General features: G+C 43.3%; 1 protein-coding gene and 1 long non-coding RNA gene across 19 annotated transcripts in view; one reads left to right on the top strand and one right to left on the bottom strand.

Annotated features, from left to right (window-relative positions):
- Window positions 1-25,610, top strand: part of MARCHF10 (membrane associated ring-CH-type finger 10) — an 84,057-nt gene that overhangs the window by 24,383 nt on the left and 34,064 nt on the right. For 13 of the 18 annotated variants that reach the window (XM_071210730.1, XM_071210731.1, XM_058284480.1 and 10 more), the window contains 2 exons: window positions 8,552-8,723; window positions 20,846-20,995. In XM_071210730.1, coding sequence (XP_071066831.1) covers window positions 8,552-8,723; window positions 20,846-20,995 — 322 coding nt within the window. Of the gene's footprint in view, window positions 1-8,551; window positions 8,724-15,427; window positions 15,999-20,845; window positions 20,996-25,610 lie in introns of those variants that run through there. The other 5 variants (XM_058284478.2, XM_058284488.2, XM_058284485.1 and 2 more) reach the window with 3 other exon arrangements.
- On the bottom strand, window positions 18,426-25,109 carry LOC131275074 (uncharacterized). Its single transcript, XR_009182513.1, has 3 exons — window positions 24,052-25,109; window positions 23,847-23,959; window positions 18,426-18,587 (listed from the first exon to the last, which is right to left on the bottom strand). It is a non-coding gene; the product is annotated as an uncharacterized lncRNA (long non-coding RNA).

The raw sequence follows: 25,610 nt of genomic DNA, 5'->3' as shown, positions 1-25,610 counted from the left end.
CCCCTCCCCTTAGGGCACACTGTGGCACTCAAGCTTCACTACTTGAGGAACCAGATTTACAAATACTGCAACAATGCTGAGGGCTTGACATACTAGACTGCCCTAACTAATTGGGAGCCAGCAATCCTCTTGAGACACAATTCCCTCTCTTTGGGAACATCGGGTCTCCCCAGGATGTGGATACACCTTCACACTCATTGTATGGATCTCCACCCAATGATATAAAACCACTATGACAAAATGAGCACTCACATACTTCCTAGAAGCTTGTCCCTGTACCAGATGCCCCCCCTTAAGCACCTTAAACACGTGATCCTTCCTTATTATATTTTCTAAAGAGTTCAGAACCCACACCCCCCTCCAGTTACTTCTCCTTCACAGTCAAAAGTTCTCAAAAGAATCATTCACACTGACTGACTCCCTTTCCCCACCTCCTACTCACTCCTCAGCCCACTCCAATCTGGCTTCCACACTCCTCTTTCCTCAGAAATGGCTCTTCATCAAATGACTGCCACATCTTTGAACACACGGGATCTTTCTCAGTCCTCATGGTACATGACAGCATTAGCTTCACTTGGCCACTCGCTTCTCCTGGAAATGTTGCCTCCTGAGCTTCTATGGCACCACATTTCTCTCCTGGTTTCCTCCCTTGTCCCTGAGTGCTGCTTCTCAAACTCCACTGCTCTGTTTCTCATCCTCCTCTGCTCAGGTGCTGAAAGCTGGATTTCATCAACACTTGATTCTCTTCTCACTCTATTCCAGGATTTTGGGGTGGTTTTTTGTTTGCTTCTTTTGTTTTGTTTTTGTGTATGTGTGTGGGGGGGTGGGGTTTGTTTTTCTATATTTTACTAATTTTTGTGCCACAGATCTCTTTGACACTATGGTGAACCTTCTGGGTACCCTTCTTAGAATAATATTTTTAATTGCATAAAATAAAATCCATAGGATTACAAAGGAAACCTTTGTAAAATATAGCCATCAAAATATTTTTAGGAATTTATGATTCAGTAATATATTTGCTTCTTTATTAACACATTGAATAACAAGTGGTGGGTGTAAAGGATATTTTGAGACATCTTCAACAAATTTAATGAGATGTGAAAATATCTGTGATTTCTATTGGTGACAAAAATCACAGGTACTGCTAATACTACCATGGTTTGTTGCCTACATTCATAAATGAAAGATATGCTTCGATTTTAGTTACAGATTAGTGAAAGTAAAGATGTAATAATAAAATAAAGCAGTAACATTTTTACCATCCAAGATTATGCTTCCTACCCACTTAGGTTAGTCCATCTACTCCCAAGACTTTAACTGCCAATAACTCTTTTTTTTTTCTTTTTTATTCCTTTTTTTTTTTTTTTTTTTTTTTTTTTGAGGTACCAGGGCTGGGGATTGAACCCAGGACCATATATGTGGGAAGCCAGCTTGAGTTAAACTGGCTCTCCCAAGTTGGTTTTGTCATTCGTTTGTTGGTTTTGGTTGGATTTTTAGGAGATACCAGGGATCAAATTTGTACATGGGAAGCAGGTGCTCAACCACTTGAGCTACATCCACTCCCTAGCTAATGACTCTTAAAATTACCCTTCCAGCCCAAACCTCTCTTTTGATCTCTAGACCTGGATATCCAACTCATTACTCAATATCGCTACTTGGATGTCTCAGAGACACTTCAAACGCAACATGCCCAGTGCTAAAGTTCCCAACCTGGTCCTTCATTTCTTCCTCATATACCTTATATATCATATATATCTTCTTCCTTATATATCAGAATCTTAGGAAACATCCCTGACACTGTGTCTTCACCCACCCCTGTATTTAATCCATCACCAAGTTCTATCAGTTTTACTTCTTGTATCATCCAGGGTTCTTGAGAGAAACAGAACCAACAGGATATATGTGTATGGAAATTCCAGTAAGAGTGATGTTGAAGTCTTGAGTTTGAGTTTCTTAGGGGAACCCTGCAGGCTGGGAATCCCAGTAAGAGTTGATCTTGAAGTGTTTGGTCTGAAATCCATAGGAGAGGCCAGCAGGCCGGAAACTCATAGAATAATAGAGGATGTAGACTTGAGGCAGAATTTTTTCTTAATATTGAAGGTAGTCTCCTTTACTTAAAGTCAACTCATTACAGATGCTAATTCCAGCTACACAATACCTCCACAGAACACCTAGGCCAGTTCTTGACCAAACAATTGGACACCATGACTTAGCCAAGTTGACACATAAAATTAGCCATCATACTTCCTAAATATCTTTTTAATCCATCTGTGTCTTCTTCTCTGCCATGGCCTAGTCAAGTTTCTGGAGTGGCCTCCTAATGTAAATCTGCACACTCATACTTCTGCCCTCAAATCCCATTTTCCATGCCACAGGTAAAAAGATATTTACAAATAGAACTCAGATCACTTTACTTCCTTACTTAAACTTCCATGACATCCTGTGACTTTTAGAATGGGACCAAAATCTGTCACAAGGCTCTGTGGGAACTGGCCCTCTACTGTTCTTTGCTTCCTCCACATAAAGGCCACCTCCAGCCAGAGAGCATTTGCATATGTTGTTCCTTCTTCTTGCAACACTCACCCCTTCCCCTCCCCCTCCAAATCTCAGATCTCAATTTTGGTCACTTCCCTAACTGCTCCCTCCTCCCAACTAGATTAGGACCCTCTGCCCTCTGTTCTTATGGCTCTCTGAATTTTTCCTTTATAGCATTTATGATGGTTATAATTTTACACTTATTTAATAATTATTTAATTTAAATGATCTACTTTCCCACCTAGGCTATAAGCTCCATGAGGACAAAGTCTTTGCTTTATTCATCATTCTCATAGCCCCACATATATAGTTGCATTGCCTTTTCTGTGGTGGCTCCTGTTAGTATACTAACTTTATGCTTGTCCTAAAGCATCAAGTGAGAAATAGGACAATCTTTTTAAATTCATCTTATATTGACTTTCCAATATTGCTCATTGATCTTAGTGTTACAGGATGATCTCATGAAGGGAACAGCTTTTAATTAATATAATGAAATTAATGTTTATTAATGTTATCAATCCCTTTGCTTTATTGGTGCTCAAGTCACAAATTCTGATAAAATCATCCTGAACATGTGAAGGACTTTGCTGCTATTATAGTTTTTTCCTAGAAAAGAGAAATTTTACCCTGCTTTGTGCTTCAACAGCACTCTGTGTAGAGTATACTTTACTTTCTTTGTTTTTTAAGATTTATTTATTTATTTTCCCCCCTTCCCCTCTTCCTGCCCTGCTGTTTTTGCTGTCCGTGTTGTCTTCTCATTTTCTCCCCTCTAGGATTCACTGGGATTTGATCTTGGGGACCTCTGATGTAGAGAAAAGTTCCCTGTCAATTGCACCACCTTAGTTCCTGTGTGACTCACTTGCGCGGGCACTGGCTCACCATGTGAGCACTTGCGCTTACCACACAGGCATTCACATGGGCACTGGCTTGCCACACAGGCATGCATTCTCTTCTTCTTTTTCACCAGGAGGCCCCAGGAGTCAAACCTGGGTCCTCCCATATGGTAGGCGGAAGCTCTATCACTTGAGCCACATTCACTTCCCTGCTTTAGATTTCTTGGACACATAAAGTAACTGTCCTATCCAGAATGCTATTTATACAAGCCACCCTCAATTCCTTCAGGCAGTTTTTGAGTCTGAGGTGCAGGTTAAATGCAGACTTTGGGGACAGCACTCTAAAGATGCTCATTTGCACCCATGATCCCTTGGTCATCTTTCCCATTTTCACTCTTTAAGTGTTGAGGTTCACTGCCTTGATCATACTCTTTCATAACCAAATGAGACTAAATTTATTTCAAATGTAATAAGCATACAGTTTCTCTCTGGAACTCTACTCTGCCTCCTCCACCTTATTCACAGCAAATTGTGCCCTTATCTACACTATGTCATAAGGTCTGCCTAGCTCAGCCTTCCATCTTATGGCACATGGCAAAAATGGGTTTTGTATACATAGATTTCAGAAGCACCCCTTGGGGGAAGGGAGGGGGTGGCATACCACCTGAGAACTAATTTTCTGGGTCTTGGAACTGAGCCATCAGCTAAGAGGTAGAAATTAACTTCAAATTCTTTCTGTCCCTGACAACTTTTGTCTCCTTGCTCTCCTGAACATCTCTGTTCATTATCGTCTTGCCATTTCATACTCAACGTTGTCTGGTCCCAGTTTTAAAATCTAGTCATTCCCACATTCCTGAGGAAATGCATCCTACTTCCCAGCCCTGGGTCTCCATCTTCCAGGAGGTCTAACTTGAACCATTATAATGTGTCTAAGTCCTAACTTCAGTGTCCTGCTCCATTTACATTCCCTAAATGTAAGTCCCTTTTCTCCCAGTGTGACTCTCTGAACTTATGAGAGATACTAGCCCTAAGCAAAGAAATGTCTCTACTTTATTATGTATGATGCCACACAAAAGCAAGTTGGAGAGCTTAGAAAATGTTAAATCCAAAAATAAGAATATTCCAGAAAATATTGACAATAGCTTCTTTTAGTTAACATAGCTTTATTAGAATTTTCTTGGCAAATTCTCAGTAGAGAATTTTAATTCTACTCTTGTATCATGTAAGGCTTTTTTTTTTTTTTATGTTTCAGGCTTGATTTTGAAAGATAGTGTTGGTTTTCTTCCCACAAAGGAATAGCAATGTGCTGTTGCTTCCACCTCCATGTGACATTTCAACTTATGAACATATGGGGAAAGGAATGAAAATTGTAATTACTATTCAAAATTACAAGAGGAAAAGACACAGCTTAAAAATAACTTTAAATCAAAACAATTTGTTTGATTATCTCTAAATGTTATTAAACATTTGCCGTTAGAGCTTTACCGTATAAAAATTTGTCCCGTATTTTCTTTAGACTAGATAAATTTCAAGTGGCTATTTGTAAATTTTATAGCCTTGGGAGGAAGCTGAGAGTCTGGTATAGAAGTGACCCACCTCTTCATTCATATCCCTTGGAGTAGATGAAATCAAACAAAATGTTCAATTGGGGTTTTTGGTTTTGGTTTCAAACATGGGTAGTTATAAAATTGTGTGGTACAAAGTGTAAACCATAATGTAAACTAGAGAACATGGTTAGCAGAAGTGCTTCAATATGTGTTCATCAATTGTACAAATGTACCATACTAATGAAAGATGTTGTTAATGGGGAAAAGTATGGGGGGAGGGGTGGGGCACATGGGAATCCCCTCTCTCTATATATATATTTTTTAAGATTTTTTATTTATTTCTCTCCCCTTCCCCCCCTCCCACTTTGTCTGCTCTCTGTGTCCATTCATTGTGTGTTCTTCTATGTCCACTTGTATTCTTGTCAGTGGCACTGGGATTCTGTGTCTCTTTTTGTTGCATCATCTTGCTCTGTGTGTGTGTGTGGCACCACTCCTGGGCAGGCTGCGCTTTTTTCACACAGGGCGGCTCTCCTTATGGGGCACACCCCTTGCGCATGGGGCTCCCCTATGCAAGGTACACCCCTCTGTGGCATGGCACTCCTTGTGTGCATCAGCTCTGCACGTGGGCCAGCTCACCACATGGGTCAGGAGGCCCTGGGTTTGAACCTGAACCTCCCATGTGGTAGGCAGATGCTCTATCAGTTGAGCCAAATCCACTTCCCTATATATTTTTTATGTAACATCTATGTAATCTAAGGTTCTATAAAAATAAAGGAAAAAAATGGGTACTTAATAATCAGAAGTTAGGGAGTTAATTTTTTTAAATGCCTGCATATGAATTTATGACTAATTATAAAATCTAACTCGTACTATGTGCCTAGCACTATTCTAAGTAGTACACACATATATTCATTTAATCCTCACAGAACCACCAAAGGTAGCTACTCATTGTTCATGGATGGAAAAAATCTGAGACACAGATTAATTAACTAACCTGATGTCACACAATTGCTATGAGGAGAAGCCAAGATTCAGTCCCAAGAGCTGGGTTCCAGAGTCTTAAATGCCATACTTTAGTGCCAGAATAAGTTACTGTAACTTCTTCCATGTAAGGAAAGGATGGCATGATTGGTTTTCATAAGACAGGCTGATGAAAACATCTGCGAACATGAGAACAAAGGCAGAAGATATTGAAGTGCTTTGTCTAAGAATACTCAGGGAGGCAAGCAGGAAAAGAGTCAGTAGCACATTCATAAGTAGTATAGCTGTTGACATTGCTGACTTCAGTTTCCAACTGACCAAATATCCACTTTAGCTGCTGTTTCTAGAATAAGGAATGATGGTTCTACCCAGGAACCATAGCAGGATGTACTTGGAATACAGGTGTTCAGTCCCATTCATTAGAGACATAGATTAATTGGCCAGCCTTTCCTTCACTTCCTCTATGCTCTGAAGGCTGGAAGTATAATGAAAGTGAGGGAAGGGTAAACACGCTAACCATCCAATAAAGTATCGCCTTTCCAACCCCTCCCAGCTCACCACTCCTGGGACTAGCAAAGAATTCCTTGGCTGGGGAAGAGAGGTGGGGATGGACCCACTAATGCTAATACTAGTCTGTGAAGAGCAGGGCCCAGAGGAGGCAGCCTTCTCCACCCACGAACCTGAGCTGTTTGTGTTGGGCAGTTTTGGAAGAAATTCTATCCCATGCTCACTGATATTTTTATCACCTATGACTTCCAGGATTTAATTATAAGGACAGGCTTAGGGTCATAATTAAAATTTGCCCACATTTCCTTTTCTGGTAATGGAGACCTGTCTCTTGTTCAGAGATGACCTAATGTTTCATTTTTGACATTTCAGAGTAATATTCAAGGGTTTCTATTACATTCCAGATTTGAAAGAAAAGAGGATAATTCTGTCCTTATCCTGGCCCTTTATCTTAAGGTGGTCTTTTTTCTGAAAAGGTATGGAGAAACAATAATTATTTGTTTGAAGGTTGTATCCAGACTCTAAATTACAAAACATGACTTATATTCTAGGTGGATAATGATCTGTTCACATGTAGATTTATACAGACTTTTTCTTAGGAGACTGACAAGTAAGGAATGTTTTTAGGGTTCAGTTTGTGTTACACTGCATGCAATTTTTCAAACCTATTCAGAATATTTTCCTGAGTCAGGAGCTTGTAAAATGAAAATGCCACAACTGTCAATGAGAACGATGAGCAAGATCTAATATAAATTGCAACAGTTGGGGAGGTCTGGGGGATATCTGGGGGATATTAATTTAGCATTCCATGCCTGCAAAAGACCACATTTTCAGAGAACTTTCCAATTTTGGACTAATGTGCCATGTAGAAGAACTTAGTGACCCTTCCCCCAGGGGAAACAAAATTAAAATCTCTTGGTTTGGATTGTTGCAGAATGTGTAACTATAGCAATCACGTTAACACCATGACTTAAACTGAAAACTGTAAGCGGGACTAAAATTGCCTGTTAGTGCTAGGTTTCCAATAGTCATTTATAATTCTTCATTTCTCTGGTAGGTATATATATGGAAAAATTTTAAGACTGTTGAATGCCTACATAATTTTTATTGGGTCTGAAAGACTGTGTTAGGATACTGTCATACCACAGGAATAATGATTTGTCCACCCATAGAATTAAACTGACTTCTTTATAGAAGACAGACACAATAGGGATTTTTTAAAAGCTGAGTTTGTCATATGTTGTACCCAGTAACTTAGAGTATTGAGACTGAGATCTGATTTATTTAGTCCCCACCACATTACCTAAATAACTTTTTGTTGTCAAGTATATGAATAACATAAGTGACATTTTTGGCGACGCACTTGGCCCAGTGGTCAGGGCGTCTGTCTACCACATGGGAGGTCTGCGGTTCAAACCCTGAGTCTCCTTGACCCGTGTGGAGCTGGCCCATGCGCAGTGCTGATGCACACAAGGAGTGCTGTGCCACGCAGGGGTGTCCCCGCGTAGAGGAGCCCCACGCGCAAGGAGTGCACCCTGTAAGGAGAACCGCCCAGCGCAAAAGAAAGTGCAGCCTGCCTAAGAATGGCGCCACCCACACGCAGAGCTGACACAAGATGATGCAACAAAAAGAAACACAGATTCCCATGCCGCTAACAACAGAAGCCGACAAGGAAGATGGCAGCAAATAGACACAGAGAACAGATAACCGGAGTGTGGGGGAGGGAGAAATAAATAAATAGATAGATAGATAAATAAATAGATAGGGACAGTTTTTCCCCATCTGCCTACCTCCAAAGTAGTTCAAATATAAACAGCAAAACGTTTCAAAGCACTATTGTTTCTTCTGATAGCATGGGTAGCTTTTAATACGAGCTGTTTATTAGTCATCAAATCACTTTAAGGGTCAGAAATTCATTCTTGTCACTCTGTTCTACAAAACAGACTCATTAACTTTGCTGTTATTTCTAAGTTAATATGTCCTGTCAGTCAAAATTTCACTGGCGAAAGGGCCTGTAGAGCATGGCTGGATTCTATGGTACGCTTCTGGAGGGTGGGGGTCGCTGTATTTGCTTCATTTCTTTTTATTTTGTCTAGTGAAGGTAATATCTTAGTCATTAATACTCAAGACACTTTTCATTTTCGGTAGAGTTCTGTTGAGGAGGATCCTCTATCCGAAACAAGGTTGTCTGCCAAGACTTCTGTGGTTAAATGTGATTCCAAACTTCCAGCAATTGACCAAACATCAGTCAAGCAGAAACATAAAAGTACCATGACTCCAAGGAAACCAGAGAAGGCCGGCCCCAGCAAACCCTCTCCAGGTGAGTAGCTGACTTATTGATATTCAAGAAATCTAAAATCCCACTGTCGATGCAACAATCAAATTGGTGGTATTGGTGAGACCTAGTTTTTTCCCCAAATGGCTAATTCAGGTTTTGGAAAGTCAAGAATTATATACAAATGGTCAAATTAATTTCAGAGTAGAATACCAGGTCAAGAAGACATAAACTGTTTACAACAGCTGGGTCCACTGCCCACATTTTCAGCCCCATCATTTGATTTGTGTGGCACTTGCCTAGAATTGCCACCTTTTCATCTTCTTGGGGGATAAAGGAGTTTGGCCTCAGGTATCAAGTTTTATGACTCAAACCAGAGCATGAAGAGAAACTTTCAAAAGCATCTGGATGGCATAATTTATAGCCAAGAGATAGCGTAATAAAGTCCTTAGGTTCCGGGTTTGCTCTCTGTGGGAGAAAAGGAGCTTGATAAATCCCCCTTTTGTGCAATTTGGTAAATAATTCGCTCTTTAGCTGCTTTGAAGCAAGAAGCAGCCCTCTGCTCAAGGCAGAAGTGATTTAATAGTATCCAGTAAGGGGATAAATTCAATGGAAAGTTTAGAGTCCCTCCGGCTCGTCCCCATCAAAGCCAACATCTGTAGGACAAACTTGATTCCTCCCATAACTGATGTCTAAGTCGGGCTAACTAGGCGGAAAGGTCTGCCTTCTGCTTCGCAGTAGGATGGAAATGATCCAAATTAACTGCTGAAGACTTTGTAAATAGTGTGCAATTCATTTAACTCCAAATCACAACTACTTTCTAATCCTAAATAGCTCCTGTCATGCAACTGCGCGTCCAGCTAAACCCTAATGCATTTCTAGAAAATGGCAACTTTCACTTGGATTAACCACCCATGTTTTATTGCTTTAATGAAGTCAAAATCAAATTGACTTCTGAAGTGATGCCTTTTCAGGCAAATTCCCAACTCTTTTTCCTCATTTAATCAAGGGGAAGTACCATCATAGTTAACAATTTATTATTTTAAAGACTTTGAATAGGAATTAGGCTTTTAATTCAGCTGTTTGAGGCTGAAATAGAATTGTTCCCCAAATAGGTTGTTCCCCAACTATTTCAAAGCACAGTTTGTAATTTATTAGATCGAGAATATTTTTTATGGCAAAAATGGAATTTAGTTTAAATAATGCAGCCCCACTCATTAGATATCATTTGTAGACTCTTTGCTAAAAGCAGGTAACTGTTTGCAGACTGCCCTTTTTCATCTATGGAGAAAAATCACTGAAATGACCAATGGAGTCCCACTCAATGATTGCAGTTTGACTGATTAATACAGATGTCTTTCAGTCTGAGCAAACTCCATATGAACCTTAAAACACTGATCAAAAAGAGAGAAACTAATTCATTTTACATTCTTTAAAGCATCAGATTTGAAGAATTATCAGACTGGAAAATAACAACGTGCAGGCAAGAGAGCCAAGCCAGCAGAAAGATATCAGCTTCCATCACATGAGGGGTGGCATTTGTAGGAAAAGCCTTTAAAAACCACCAGCTTTATCATAGTACTGTGGCCAGAGACCACGTCTAGGACCTGGGCTGCCGTGCACTGGACCGAGGCCTGGCCGTCCAGCAAGTGTAGCAGTTCTGGTGATTGATGTCAGTTGCCACAGAAGCCGAATCAGTTGTCCAACTCTTGGGGTTGATCAGGATGCCAGCTAAAAGTAATGCATTGGGAGATCAGGATCCATTCATCATATGGGTATAGACTCACCCTCAAGTTTCTTGATTCTTGAGACTTGGCAAGAGTTTAAGTTGAGTGTCTTAGGGAAAAGTCAAGTGGGTGGTTGTGACAATTCTGAAAATTCAGATAAATACCCTATTTATCCGAACTACCTGACACATTGACCCAATTCACGAGGTAAATTCTCAGTTCCCTCCTTTACTTTGCCTCCACAGGGAAATATTTATCTAAAGCATTTTAGGGGTGACCCAGAGCTTTCAGTGAGTCACGAAATCTTCTTCCCATGACAGGCCTGAGATGCTGTGTGAAACCGATGCACTGAATACAGTAAAATCCCTGGGTAGCATCTGCCCAATGGGCTAGCCTTACAGTGCTATGCCAAACAGTTGAGGACTAAAATTGTATATCTGGGGGAGTGTGACTTGACTTTCATATGAATCTCTATAAATATAATCCATGCCATAGAAGGGTTTTGTTGTGTGTGCATTGCCATGGAGAACCCCTAAGATGGCTATTTATAATATAGGAAATGTCAGTGCCCTTGACAAATAGATGTATAACCAAGAAGGTGTCAGATTCTTTTTGTTCTTCACACTCCATTAGAAGAAATTCACACATTTTAAATTCATATATTTCATGAAACTATTTCTAGATGAGTTGACTTATGCTGCTCCTCATCTCTGTCCATGCAGTAGGGTGTGGCGCTTAAAGGGCGAGTGCTTCAGAGTCAAATGCTTGGATTAGCATCTCAGCTCTGTTTCTTATTTGCTGTGTGACTGGACAGGTAACTTCTGTGTACTTCAGTTTCCTCATCTGTAAAATGGGGCTAAAACAGATCCTACCTGCTGGGGTAGGAAGATTCAATGATAGATCGCCTTCTTAGCTATTAGAACAGTGGCTGGCACCAAAGCCCTCAATAAATTAGCGCACTGTAATATCTAGCGCATGACCACATAATATCTAGCACATAATATCTATCACATGAGAGCTGCGTTTAGTAAGGAGAATGGACCAGAAAACTTTGTTTTCTTTGTCTTAATGTTATTTGTCCCCCTCCATCTTTTTTTCCTTTAAAAATCAGAGCTGTACTTTTATAACACATACACAAGTACAGACACTTTTACTGTACCTTGAATTCCCAAAGCAAAACACCAAACGAAAAGAAGATGAATAATCAGAAAGCAGTCACCAAGCCAAAGATCTGTTTGCTCTCCAAAAAGAAAATTCAGGCAGTGAGTCAAGATCCAGCTGAGCCTGATGTGCAGTTGATTCAGAAATCCTATTTCATGACCAAGGTGAACTCCGTTATAGGGTGAGAATTGAGCCTAGTAGAGTGATGTGGTCTGGCTTCCGAGTCCCAAGTTGATCAGTAAGAAGCAGAGCCGTTAGCAGGTCCAGCGAGTGCAGGAGGACAGGGAAGTGCCTGGACTCCCGCAGGCTCCCAAGTCACCTCCCAGCCCCAGCCCGAGTTGGAAAGCAGCCACCTCTCCTTTCCAGGCCACATAGAGGCATCCAAAGGCCATTCATTGCTCCTGCCACGGGGTGCTGGCGCCTGGGCCCTAAAGCGCTGTCTACCCCAGTGCCAGGCACGCAGGGTGTGCCCTCTCCTGTCCTCCGCTCTCACCTGGAACTTGGGCATACTCCGCCTCGTTAAGTGCCAGGAAAACTGATCTGGATCGAGTCCTCCGAGCCTGCTTCCAAAATCTTGCCCTTTAAAACAAAGCCAAGCGTTCTGAAATTATCCTCACTTATTTTTTAGTTCAATGTTAGTCATTATCAGATTCAGATTTGTAGGAGGAGCTAGACCTATTCAACCTTATTGCTTCTTGTCATAAAGATGTACTCTTGAAAATTTAAGAAAAAGCAGTGAAGTCAGATTTAGAAAGATAAATGTCTAAAATAACTGTGGTCTCTTTTGAATTGGCAAATACTTATTTGAAGAGCAGCTGGGAAGAGAAATTTGAGGGCAAATCCTAAATCTTCATTACTTAAGTTGCATATAAATTCTGCTGAAGATTTCCTCTGAAAGACCAAGATTAATGGGTTTCCAGGCAAGTCCAGTTGGTGTCCAACAACTTTCCAAGCTATCTGCCCAAGTTAGGAAATAACCGACATAAGCAAATACTCACATTTTTATATGAAGAATCAGAATTCTCAGTCCCTTTATCATAATTATTCTGAGACACAGAGACTTGGGGGTGTTGCAGACCCCAGATTTTGAAGTCCTGGCCCAGAACCTTGGTTCTACTGCTTTATAGCCCTATAAACAGCAAATGGGCAACTGCTCTGAACTCTGTTTACTCGTCAGTGAAATGGAGTTTTTCCCTACCTCACCAGGGAAAGGGGGGAGTGAAACCCTGGGTCTAGGCTTTAGACTAGGTAGTCTACAGGTTAAGTCTTAGGTAGGCAACAGGTTAAGCGGCAGCCTTTCTTCTATCTGTGAAACCCGCTCACAACACCACCTGCTGCTTCAGGGTTAGTATCTCTACAAGAAAACTCCTGACCACAGAAACTTTCATTTGAGATGTAATAGAGGTTATAAATAGATTATAAAAATTGTTAACCTGTTTGACTATCCATGGGGTCCTCCATTTACCCAGAACCTACATGGATGTTAGCAAATACATTCAGCTGCCACCACTGTCCCCGAGTGAGTGCTATCAGGGAAAATTTGTTTTCTTATCCATCACTCATTCATTCAGCATTTCAGCATTCATATACTGCAACTTACCTGCTCTGCACTGGGGATACAGAAATAAAATGCACTCAGAACCTGCCCTCAGGGGGCTGACAGCCTAGTGGGAGGGGCAGGACACAAACAGGACAAACTGTGATTCAGGACCTGACCAAGGTAAGTTCTACCAGCTCGTGGGGAGGGACAAGTAGGGCAAGAATCCTAAAGGACAAGAAAATTTAGCCAGGCGAAGAAGTGCTGAATGTGCCAAAGGCATTAGGAGAGAGCGCACGAGGAAGAGGGGCTGGGGTTGAAACAGACAGACGTCAGGGAGCTACAGTCTAGGGCCTAACTCCTTTAAGTGTCCCCACAGTAGTAGCAGAGGTGTCACCTGGGAGCTTGTTAGAAATGCAGAACCTCAGGTCCCACCCCAGACTTAGTATCCCGGAATCTACATTTTAACAAGGTCCCAAAGATATCTGAATGCATGGAGTCTGAGAAGCTCTAGTTCAGGGTCAGGGTACAGATTAGGAAAGGCAGAGATGAGACCCTTCAGGTGGGCAAGGACCAGGCCTCCAGGGGCCTTGAACCTCCTGCTGAAGGCAATAGAGTGTCGCTGAAGCAGGGAGGTGACGCAGGCAGATGAGTGCGTGTTTAAAAGCTGATTCTGGCTGTCGAATGGAGAAGGGGTCAGATGGGAGGGTGAGGGCAGCCAGGTGCTGGCTGAGCGACTCAACAAGCAGCAGCAGTAGTAGACTAGGGCTTCTTAACTACACAACCCCTTTGCCAGTCAGGTGAAAAACCACGGACCCCTTACTAAGTCCACACTATACTGTGTATTATTTAATAAATACATCACACCCGCACCAACACGTCCCCACAGAAATGTTTTTTTTGAATTTCAATTCAGGCTCACGGAGCACTTGTTAAGAACCCCCGCAGAAATGAGAAGGGTTTGACCTGGAGAAAAGGCAGAAAGGATTAGAGAAGAGGGTGTAGGCTTGAAGGGTGCTTAAGGAAGTAAACCTGGCACAATTTGGTAAGTGTTGGATGTAGGAATATGGAAAAGGGAGGAAACCAAAGAGAGCTCAGATTTCTGACCTGAAAATGCGGCCTGTGGGGAGTACCTTGCCAAGAATGAGGAAGCAGAAAAGGGTGGGTTATATTCAGACAGCAATACCAGGAAGTACTTCCTGCTGCCGGGAGGAATCTGAGGGCATCAGTGAGGAAGAGGTGGTTGAAACCACAACACTGTCTCACCTAGGAGAGTGGACCAAGTAAGCAGAACAATAACGAAGGGACCTCGGGAAATGAGAACGGTGGAGGGAAACATTTTTAACAAGCATTCCAGGTGCTTCTCATCACAGAGGTTTGGGAGACTGTCTCAGAGTGGCTCTTAAACTTCCACATGCATGAGAAACACCTGGGGCGCTTGTTAAACTGCGGGTTCTGATTCAGTCGTTCCGGTGGGTCGAGAGCTGTAGTTCTCAGAGGCTCCCAGGTGATGTCCCAGCTGCTGGTCTAGGAGCACACTTGGACAAGCAAGGCCAGAGAAAATGCCCACCTCGTTTGCAGATGAAGGGGTTCTGAGAACGTGAGCAGTGACCCAAGGCGGCCCAACTGGATAGGGCAGAGCTGAGGGTGGTGGTACATGACAGGGCCTCTGGATCGTGACTCCATCAGGCACCCGTCACGTCCTTCCAGCAAGGTTGGCAGTTTGTGAGATGAGTGAACAAGTCATTGCCTCATTTAGACACATCTCTGATCCACCCGCTTTTTTCCCCTTGGCTTCTCTCGCTTCCCATAATCCCTCCAAGATTTCTCTGCTTCTTTCTCTGTTCCCAAACTTCCCCTCTGCAGCAGAAAGGTGAGACGAGGGCACGGCCACACACATCTACAAGCGGTAGCTGGGGGACTGGGAAGAGACTTTACCTAAGTGAGACCCTTGCAGGCCACCATAGGTTGCTGCTAGGACAGCCAGTTAGACTGTAGGAGATGAGAAAGGACCGGGGTCGTCCACGCAGCGGCCTCCGGACAATCTCTGGGAACTTACTAGGGCAGCACGTCCCTGAGTTCCTCAGGGGAGCCAGGGGCTGTGGGCTAGAAAGGAAATGATGGCGATCCCATCTGCCTTGGTCAGTTCTTCAGTGGCTTTGATGTCCGAGCTAGGCGCTTCCTGGGCGGGAGCCAGGCCTGCTGGTCCTCTGGCACCCGGAGACTCTCCCCACCCCCTGAGTTTTGATTGATTTACAGACTTTTTTTTACTTCTGTTCCCACCATGAGTGCTGCTTCCTGATTGCTCTTTTTCTTTTGTGCAGGTGACAGCAGCGAGCACCCCCTGTTCTGTGTTGAATATTCCCCTTACTGCACCGTCTTTGCTCTCTCCCCTGCTGAGCAGTCCAATCCCAATTACTGCTGCCTCCTCCTGCCACTAGTGCCGCCGGTCTCCCAGGCGCCCCAGGACCCAGCCCCTTCCTATCTCCCTCCGATTTCCTTTCCCTCCTTCACAAACCCTCCTTCCTCCTCTCCGGGCCCCGTGCCCCCGTCTCCAGCAGCCCTGTGCTACTTCCCCATCTCCTGCCCTACTCCATCTGAGATCCCTGTGCTGTGTCTGCCTGGCCCCAGAAGGCCCAGTAAAATTTACCTTGTGTGGTAAGTCGCCCTTGGCAAGGCACACAGCACAGTGGAATTTGGGAGTGGGGGGTGACCTCAAGCTTCCAGAAGGCAGGAGGAAGGGCAGGGGGCCAGAAGGCAGTGCTATGGACAATACCAAGAGGTGTGGTGTGCAGGGAAGCAGGAAGACGAGACAGCCGCTGACACTTCTCTTGGGCCCAGCCGCCCTCTAGCACTAATGGAATGAGCGACCAATAAAATCCCATCACCTCTTGAGACTCATTTGATTTCTTAACTCCTGTACTGGCATATTTTGGAACGTAACCACCAGAAACTGAACAGGCCCTTCTGTGTCTGATCGTACCCTTGGCTGTGTGAATGTGCGCACGCCAAGCCCACCCTGAGAGGGTGGTGCCAGGACAGGTTGTTCTGCAGGCACACACTAGAACTGAAAACCCATTCAGAACCACACCAAGGAGGGACAAATTAAAGGGCTCAGTAGCTGTTTATATTCCCTTTCCTGCCTACTTATTAGGCACTACGTTTCCTGAAATAAAAAATCCCACCCCCTGGGTTCCAAAAGAAAATATATTTATGGTACATAATTAAGCTTTAATTACGATCTCCTCTGGGTATGTGAGACAACAAACATTTCCAGCACACTCAAATAGGCAAATAGAGGCAGCCTATTATTTGTGACTGTACAGAAAGCTGCCTATATGCCAAGGCAACTTCAGTTCTTGTGGTTAAGCTTTATTTCTTCCCACAATCTGAAGGAAGCAATAAAATTTTTGAAAAGATGTCTCTTAGAATCATGGCACTTCCTAGGCACTGGGGATCTGGGTCAAGGTAGCATGAGGGAAGGGTAAAGGCTCAGGGATTTTATTTTCCTTTTTCTTTTCCATTTTATCTATCCAGAAACCTTGTTTGTGTACTGCTAGTGATGTAACTGAACAATTATGAAGTCAATGGAGTTAACGTGGACAGTTAAATGGACTTAGTTCTCAGTTGTCAGGGTCTTACTATATATGTGAGATTTCTACTTTTTTTTCTTTCTTGGCCAAATTAAGAACCATGTAGTTTGCCAAGTACAGTTTCCCAGCATTGCAAGAGAACCAAGGCAGACACCTATTATCCAAGCCGCAGGGTGGTTTCCTTGTTGCTGGAGGCCTTCCCTTGCTCACATGCTCAGGTATCACAGTCTTCCCAAAATACCTGACAATTCAGGATGTCGAGTTACCTGGAGGTGAGACTCCTGAACACAAACGCCTCTTCCATGAGGCAGAAGGCTCGTCCTGCTACCTGAAGAATTCTTGTTTATATTCCAGTGTAAGTCTAACTTTGTCTTCCTGTAAACTGATATATGTAACATAGTGAGGATCTATCTTAGGCCCCAAAGGTCTAAAGTTTGATTCTTTTTTTTATTCTCTCCCTCCCACCCCCCCACCCACAGTTGTCTGCTCTCTGTGTCCATTCGCTGCGCGTTCTTCTTTGTCGCTTCTGTTGTTGTCAGTGGCACGGGAATCTTGTGTCTCTTCTCTGCGCCATCTTGCTGCATCAGTTCCCGTGGTGTGCGGTGCCACTCCTAGGCAGGCTGCACTTTCCCTCATGCTGGGCAGCTTTCCTTACAGGGCGCACTCCCCGCGCATGGGGCTCCCCTACGCAGGGGACACCCCTGCGTGGCAGGGCACTCCTTCTGCACATCAGCACTGCACATGGGCCAGCTGCACATGCTGAACCACGTGGTCTGAACCGCAGACCTCCCATGTGGTAGACAGACGCCCCATCCATTGCGCCAAGTCCACTTCCCAGTTTGGTTCATTTTTGAGTGTGGGTGAAGTGATTAGGAGCTTGGTAGAGAAGCTGAATGGGAGTGATTCAAATGCTTAAATCCACGTACATGCAAATTATGCAGGCTAGTCCACCTCATTTTCAACTACTCTTGCAGGTGGAAGAGAGAATATTTCACAAGAGTTGCTTTTCATAGAATCTAAAGGGTATCACAGGGAAGAAGTCAACAGTAGGGCCAAATTAGATTATTCTCTTTAAGGTCATGACCAAAATGTCTTACTCATCTTTGTGAACCCTCAAATTATTGCACGGCACAGGCACATGGGCTATTTGTTGAGCAAATCATAATAAAAAAGAGTTGCTATTTGCCTTCTGGATTTAAAAAAAGGGTTGACAGAAACCCTCAGCAAGAACTACACAGGAAAGAAGGCTGCTGAATAATTATTCACAACCTATAAGTCCTGCATAACAATGACTTTCTGATCAAATTCTGTTCTCTCCCGTGGTTGTGGAGGGTTATGACTATTACTTCTAAAGGCAGAAGAAGCAACTACTGTTTTGTAGCAGCTGCCATGTAGCAGACACTGTTATACCATTTATGTATATTATTGTTAAACTTGACAATAACCTGATTTAATTAATATTAATGGGAATTGATGTTGCCATTTTCCAGTTACTGAAACTGAGGTTCAAATTGCCAAATGTAAGGTTCAAATTGCCACTAAGAGTGGTGATCTCCACCACTAGGCCCTGGTAAAACAACCTCTAGGTGTTCAGCTTTATTACTTTAATTTGCTGAACACTTGATTAGAGGAGACATGAAATTGGTTTTGGATATCATTGAAGAGATCTGAAGCTTTGAAGAAAGCAGCTTTTTGAACAAGAAAACCAAATAACCCACCTTAAGCCATTTGGATGTTTTTTACAACAGAAGACTTGTTTTAGTTTGGAAGTCCACGTGGTTTCAGCTGAATGCATCTTCTTGAGCCCTCCAAATCATTATTTGCCATGTATGATGCTACACAGTGTGAGGCACACACACCCTGGGTAAGAGATGGTCCCTATCCTTACAGTCTAGTTGGAGAGAAAACACATACCCATTAAGCACTTTTAGAACATTTAAATGTGAAAGGTCATGGGAATCTTAGCAGTAAGGATTCTGGCCAAAGCAGAGTCATGGCAGATTTGGATATAAGATTGAAAATGACCCTGAAGGGCCTGTTGGCTGGCCAGGCTGGGTATACAGACCCTCTGGGAGGGAGGGTGTGTGAGAGGGAGTGGTGGGGACCCGCAGGCTATATGAAGTTCTGTTGCCTGCAATGTGTAGGAAAGTTTAATATTCTGCTTGGGATTCCTGCTTGGAATCAGGGTGAAATCCTAACCAGGACCTTTGGGCCTGACATAAGTCCTGGACTTGGCCTGAGCCCCAACCTGCCCCTTCTTTGGTCTTCCCTGTTTCCTCCTCAGTAATAAGAACCCTGCTGCTTCCCCTCTGCCAGTCAGTGTGAAAAGAAGCAGGCAGTTGTTGACTTTTCCATGAGCGAGGGAGGGATGAGGCAACAGGAAGCCTTTCCAGCTTGTCAGGTGGTGAGGGAGAAGTCCTGGAGCTAAAGGATGCAATTCTTGCTGTCTTCCCACGTTCCCTGTATGGCATGTTCGTTGCTATAAAGCACTTGATCCATCTCCTCATCTCAGCCTCCTCTTGGTCAGTGAAATGTCTAATCACCACTCTACACCCTCCAAAGATGATGTTCTCATTTTCCACCAAACTTCTACACTATTCTTTCAAGTCACATCCACAACCTCTCTGGGCTCTACCAACTTGCCCTCAGCTGGAACAGACACCACCAGCAGCTCCCCTCATTCTAGTAGGTTCTCTGTGCCCACAATTATCTCTGTCTTGGGCACAGAACCCACTGCCTTCCTCTTCTGTCAGGAGAAGTGGGTAGTATCTAATCATTGTTTTAAACTAGGCTTCCTGGGTGCCAGAGACAACGTTCATTCCTTTTCTGAATCCGGATTTACACTCTGAAGCATAACTCCAGATGTCTCCAAGAAAGACTGCTCTTCCACACACAGGGACCTATTCCTGTGTTGCCTACTGGCTCCATCTATTTGTGAAATTTCTAAACTGTCCCTAAGGGGGATGAACCAGGCAAATTCTCATGGATTTGGGGGAGATATTCATAATTTTACTACATTGTGAACTCAAGAACTTGTGGAGATGCGTGAAAATTACTGAAACTGTTTCTCCATACTCCCATGAAGTGATTCTTAATATATGTGAAGAGGAAACTTGAGATTATTCATACCAATTAGCAATCTAATTAAAAATGTCGATTTTTTTTTTTTTTTTAATATTCTTTGGGAACTCACTCCACAGTAGCACTCCAGCTATTGTGTTTCTACTGAGCATGTCAGCCCAGCACAGGGGTGGGGAGCCTGTAGGCTAGAAAATGGGGGTGTGGCCCCCAGACGCTTGGCACCTTTCTCTAAGGCCATGTGAGCTGCTAATAAACAACCTGAGGCAACATGGATGAACCTTGAAAACATTGTGTTAAATAAGCCAGAAATAGGAGGGCCAATATTGTATGATTCCACTTATATGAAATATAAGTAGATTGGAGTTACCAGGGGCCAGGGAGGAGGGAGGAATGGAGTTATTACTTAGCAAGTACAGAGTTTCCATTTGGGGTGATGAGAACATTTTGGTAATAAATGGTGGTGATGGCCATACAATTTTGTAAATATAATTAGTACCACTAGATTTTACACTTAAAAAAATGGTTAAGATGGGAAAGTTTGCATCACATGTATATTACCATAGTAAAAATAGGTTTTAAATACAGAAAAATAAACAACTTGAGGACACAAATAGATGGAACAAAAAAATGTGGTTCAAACTTGGATGAGCACTTGGGGAACAGGGCTATTGTGAGTCCAAACTGTAGAAGTCTCTTGACAGTGTTACAAACAGAACTATCCCAACACCTACAAATTGGAAGCTAGATACTTCTTAGCAAAAGAAAAGACACCACAGCGACTCTGCACTGCAGGTGCCATGAGTGCTCATTAAAGGTAATAAATGCCCTGTGCTGTACATTATTTCCACTTAACACATAGGGAAACTGAGGCTTGGAGAGGTGAAGCAAATTGCTCAAGTTGACATGGCTACAAAGGTAGTGGAACCAGGTTTCAAATCTAGCTCTTCTCGGGCTCCAGGGTCCATTCTCCTCCCTGCCTCCCCCACAGCTGGGCCTTTTGAGCATTCTTTATACAGAAAATGTTTTCCCTGTAAAAATTAATTATTCAAAAGATTTTGCACCTTTCAGCAGCCCAGGCACAGATTTTATCAAGGAAGAGGAGGCCAAACCTGGGGAGACTGACAGTCAGCCCAGAAATGCAGAGCCCAAGAGCGTCTGGGGACAGAAACAGACAGAAATCACAGCTGCTGGCAAAGGCGCCGGCTCTCAGGGGAGCAGGTAAGGACTGGTGGCTTGTGCGCCTTGGTCCTCAGAGAGGAGGCCTGACTTGTGCTGTTACCTGGTGAATTCTTTATGATTTTTAGACCCTTGTGCTTTTACATGAAGGATAGTGTACCTTAAAATGAAACACTTAAAAGGTTTGAAAAGCAACCATTTGATCTAGTTCTTTTCTGCAAGAGAGGCTGGTGGGAAAAGGGGAAAAAATAGTGTTTTTTTCCTCTTCCATCACTCCATGAGCATGACGAGGCACAGCTTTGAGTAGATGCCAGTGGTGTAGCTTCTGGAGAGTGCATTTGGGTGGTGGATGGCAGGGAGAGGTGGAGAAACTGTCTGCAACTGCAGGGAGGTCTCCTCTGGCCACAGGTCCCACGCTCCCCAAGAGGGAGGATGGATGTAAGGGTGGCAGACTGCCCAGCGACCACAGGGATCTTCTTCCTCCTGATCCAGGGCAATCATAGCATCAAGATCTAATGTGCAAGAAATATCATCAAAGCAAATACATGCTTTGTGTCAAAACACTGGCTTGGTAGACATACCTCCTCTCTCTAAGTTTCGGTCCTGAACATTGATCCCAGGCCGTGCTGCTCTGCTAGCCATGTCACTCTCTTCTGTAGTGGCAGGAAGGTAAGGAGGAGCCCCCTTTAGGGTTCAAGGAAAGTGACACTCCACAGCCAACATTACCATGGACCTGGTCTTTGTCCTTAGGGAAACCACCGAACATCACATTCCTGCTACTATATGAACATAGTAGCCTTCATTTTAAAATGTGACATATACTGTGGTGGACACATATATGGTAGAGCATGGGATCATTTGGACAGCTTAGAGTTAAGGGAAATTACAGCATATATGAATCTGTAACAACTAGATATCCACCATGGCCCCAGGTATCTCATGCCTCCTGTCACGGGAAAGGATGTGAGCTTTAGGGCAGACCTCAGTTCTAATGCCAGCTCTTCTACCTAGCAATGGACACTGGCAGGGGCGAGGAGGCACTCTGGGTTACAGTTTCCTTATCTTAAAATAAGTGTAATGGTATCCTGATTGCATACAACAACTAAGTGGAATAATGTGCCATCTAGCACCTGGCACAGAGATCCACATAGCAAGCATTCAGCTATTGTAAGTCTTTTTTTTTGCTACCTACACAGTGGCCCCTGATGAACTCCCATGTGTAATTTGAAAGGTAGAGTTTCCTAGGCAGGAGATGTTCCTGGACCAAACACAGGGCTTATGCAATCCTCCATCTTCACCCAGATGTCTTCCATTATCCTGAGATCTGTTAAGAGTTTGTCCCAATTTTCTATTATACCTTGGGCTCTTTATCTTCCCCCAATTATTTCTTCACTAATCTCTCGAGTTCCTTTTCTCATTTTCTGAAGTGGTTTCCATAAATTGGAGTAGAAACAAGATCAGTTTGCATTGTTTCGATGGGAGCAAATGTGACAGAGGTAATATGTGGGAAATTCTCGTAAATCAATAAGAAAAAAACACAAATACCTACGAGAAAAATGGGGATTACAGGCAATTTCACAGAGAAAGAAACACAGGTGGCTAATAAACATGTGAAGGAAAAAAGTTCAATCTCACTAAGTAACAAATATAAATTTACATGAGATGAATTTTGCCTACCAAATTGGCTAAGGTTTCTAAAATACTACTCAATATTGGCAGTGAAAAGAATAGCTAACTTTTCCCAAGAACTGATGTGTCCCTTGCTGGCTGAACACTTGACATGGATTGTTGGTGACACTGTCCTACTAGTAGGGTGATTTGGTCCATCTTTCTGGAATGAAATCTGGCCACATATGTCAAAAGCCCTTAGAGGGTGGCAGACTTGGCCCAGTGGTTAGGGCGTCCGTCTACCACATGGGAGGTCCGCGGTTCAAACCCCGGGCCTCCTTGACCCGTGTGGAGCTGGCCAACGAGCAGTGCTGATGCGTGCAAGGAGTGCCCTGCCACGCAGGGGTGTCCCCAAGTAGGGGAGCCCCATGCACAAGGAGTGCACCCTGTAAGGAGAGCCGCCCAGCGTGAAAGAAAGTGCAGCCTGCCCAGGAATGGCGCCGCACACACGGAGAGCTGACACAACAAGATGACACAGCAAAAAGAAACAGAGATTCCTGTGCTGCTGACAACAACAGAAGCGGACAAAGAAACAAGATGCAGCAAATAGACACAGAGAACAGACAACTGGGGTGTGGGGGGGGAGGGGAGAGAAATAAATAAATCTTAAAAAAAAAAAGAGAGAGACATTTAAATTAAAAAAAAAAAAAAGCCCTTAGAAAGTTCATACCTTTTGACTTAGTAGTTCCACCATTTTGAATCTTTTCTAAGGCAATGAGATGTAGTCAAAGACATATAAACAAGGGTATTTATCACAGTATCATTTTGACAGCAAAAATCTCAAACTTACATGCCCAACAATTAGGGGAAGAGTTAAATAAATTAATAAACAGTTAATAGTTATATAATATACCCTTATAGTATAATTAATATCATGTTCTTAAAGAATCATTAAGGGCAACAGATAAATGTTCACAATAAAATGTTGAGTGAAAGAAACCAGGATATGAAATTGTCTATGTACAAATATCCTAATTTTGTTTTTATCTCTACATAAGAGACCCAAGGGTTGTAAATGCAAATGCCTTCAGGGAACAGGCAAATATGGCTGGTGAAATACACAACAGAGCTTTGGGACCTGTGGTAAACCACAGTACATGCTTCACCTAAAGGCGTTTAATTCGTTTTTAAAACGCTGAGCCAGTGCTCGCTTTGGCAGCACATATACTAATTGCTGAGCCAAGCCTGGTGAAAGTAGCCGAGGGATCTTGAGTTTGCAACTCACCCCTGAATTCCAGAACAGTCACAATGGTCAGCTGAGTTTGAGATTATAGGTCATTTTTATTTTCTTCATTATCCTCTTCTCTGGTTTCCAAATTTTTTTATGAGCTTCGATTCCTTTTATAATCAAAGAAAAAAGTTAAAAGTTTATGTATGTTGGAATGTAAGAAATGATTGGCAATGCACGGAAGTCCAGACGAAAGGCATACCTCTTAGGGCAAACAGATGCTTGCTCCAGCTTCAACTCATCTCATTACACATAAAACTCCTGGAAATGGCAGCACTCCATGCAGAGCTGGAGCCCATGCGGGACCTCAGCGAGGCATTCGGCAGCATCTGTAGGACCTGGTCTATGAATAGCACATCCCCAGCATGCCAAATTGGATGTTTATTCCCAGCCCTAGAGCTACTGAAATCTGCTCCCTATTTGATAGACGCAAGAAATAGGGTTAGAATAGCATAAATATAGAATGTCACAGTCTGCCACCTTAGGGGAAACATATACACACACAACAGGGAAGCTCTGATTGAATTTTTAAAGGCGAAGAGAGCTGTGGAGACCAGGATGGAGATGCATTCCCTGGGGTACTTCTGGGATCTGGCAGTGTCACCAGGTGAAAGCTTGGTGGCTTCTGGGAAATAAGTATAAGATTCCTGTAGAGCTTCCAATTTCTGAAGCTGCCCTAGCTGATTCTTTTGCCTATTTGGTGTCTCCACGTTACCCAGGTAGAAAACAGAGCTAAATTGGCCCAGGGGCAGAAGAGGCAGCTCCCGCCATCTTCCCCAGAGACAGCCGGGCTTGAGTGTTCACGGGATGATCAGGAGATCCGGGTTCCCGCACTGGCAGCACTGTTAGCTCATCCCCGCCCTCCATCAAAGTCAAGAAGAGAAATCAACCAGAGCATATGCTTCTGACTCCTCCAGCCTTTTTTTTTTCTTTTCTTTTTTTTAGAAAACTGCCAGGAGAATTCGGCTGGTCATATAGTAGCATTTGTTCCTCAAAATGCAGATCGACCCGGTCTAGGATAGGCACACCAATTTCACTCATATGCATACATAGTCAAATACTCAAAGCATCCTTGAATTGCTGATATCACTCTGATTCTAGATATCACTCTGAGTTCTAGAAGAGCTGATGAGTAAAGATTCACAGTGTTGCTGAGTATCCCGTGCAGTTAACTATATAAAAGAGGCTTATAGAGTATTAGGATATTAGACACTCAGCGGGGGCTCTCTCTATGAGGCCCCTCAGTTAAAGTGAGTCGGGATTGACTTGGCCCTTCACTGAGCCACTGCCCTGAGGATTTGCATTTCACCAGCCTGAGCTGTTATCACACAGACCTGCCCAGACTGTGGGGTCCTGTCCACTCTACAGCGTGAACTCCTTTAGAAACGGAATGATAAGGATAAGCAGAGCCTCATCAGATCCTGCAGAATGGCAGGGAGGGAAGTAAAAGGGGGCAGGAGAGATGTCACGAGGAAATGAAGGTATGGGGCGGCAAAGAAGAAGCACCTGCAGTTTAGTATCCACATTGAGAGGGTGAAAAAGCCCTCAGCAGCATACGCACACCACCACGAATTAAATGGATTCTGTTTTCCACCAGAAAATTGGAAGTTTATTAAGGGATAGCACAGGGTAGTAGCTAAGAATACCAACAATCAAGCAGGCTTGGGCCCAAACGTTCACTCCATCACTTGCTAGAAATAGGATCTCGGGCATGTTCCTTGCTGTCCCTCTGTCTTGGTTCCCCTGTGATAATGTGGGGTG

This window comes from Dasypus novemcinctus, chromosome 21 (assembly GCF_030445035.2).
Source record: "Dasypus novemcinctus isolate mDasNov1 chromosome 21, mDasNov1.1.hap2, whole genome shotgun sequence".
Classification (NCBI taxonomy): domain Eukaryota; kingdom Metazoa; phylum Chordata; class Mammalia; order Cingulata; family Dasypodidae; genus Dasypus; species Dasypus novemcinctus.
This window is presented reverse-complemented; position numbering and strand designations above follow the sequence as displayed.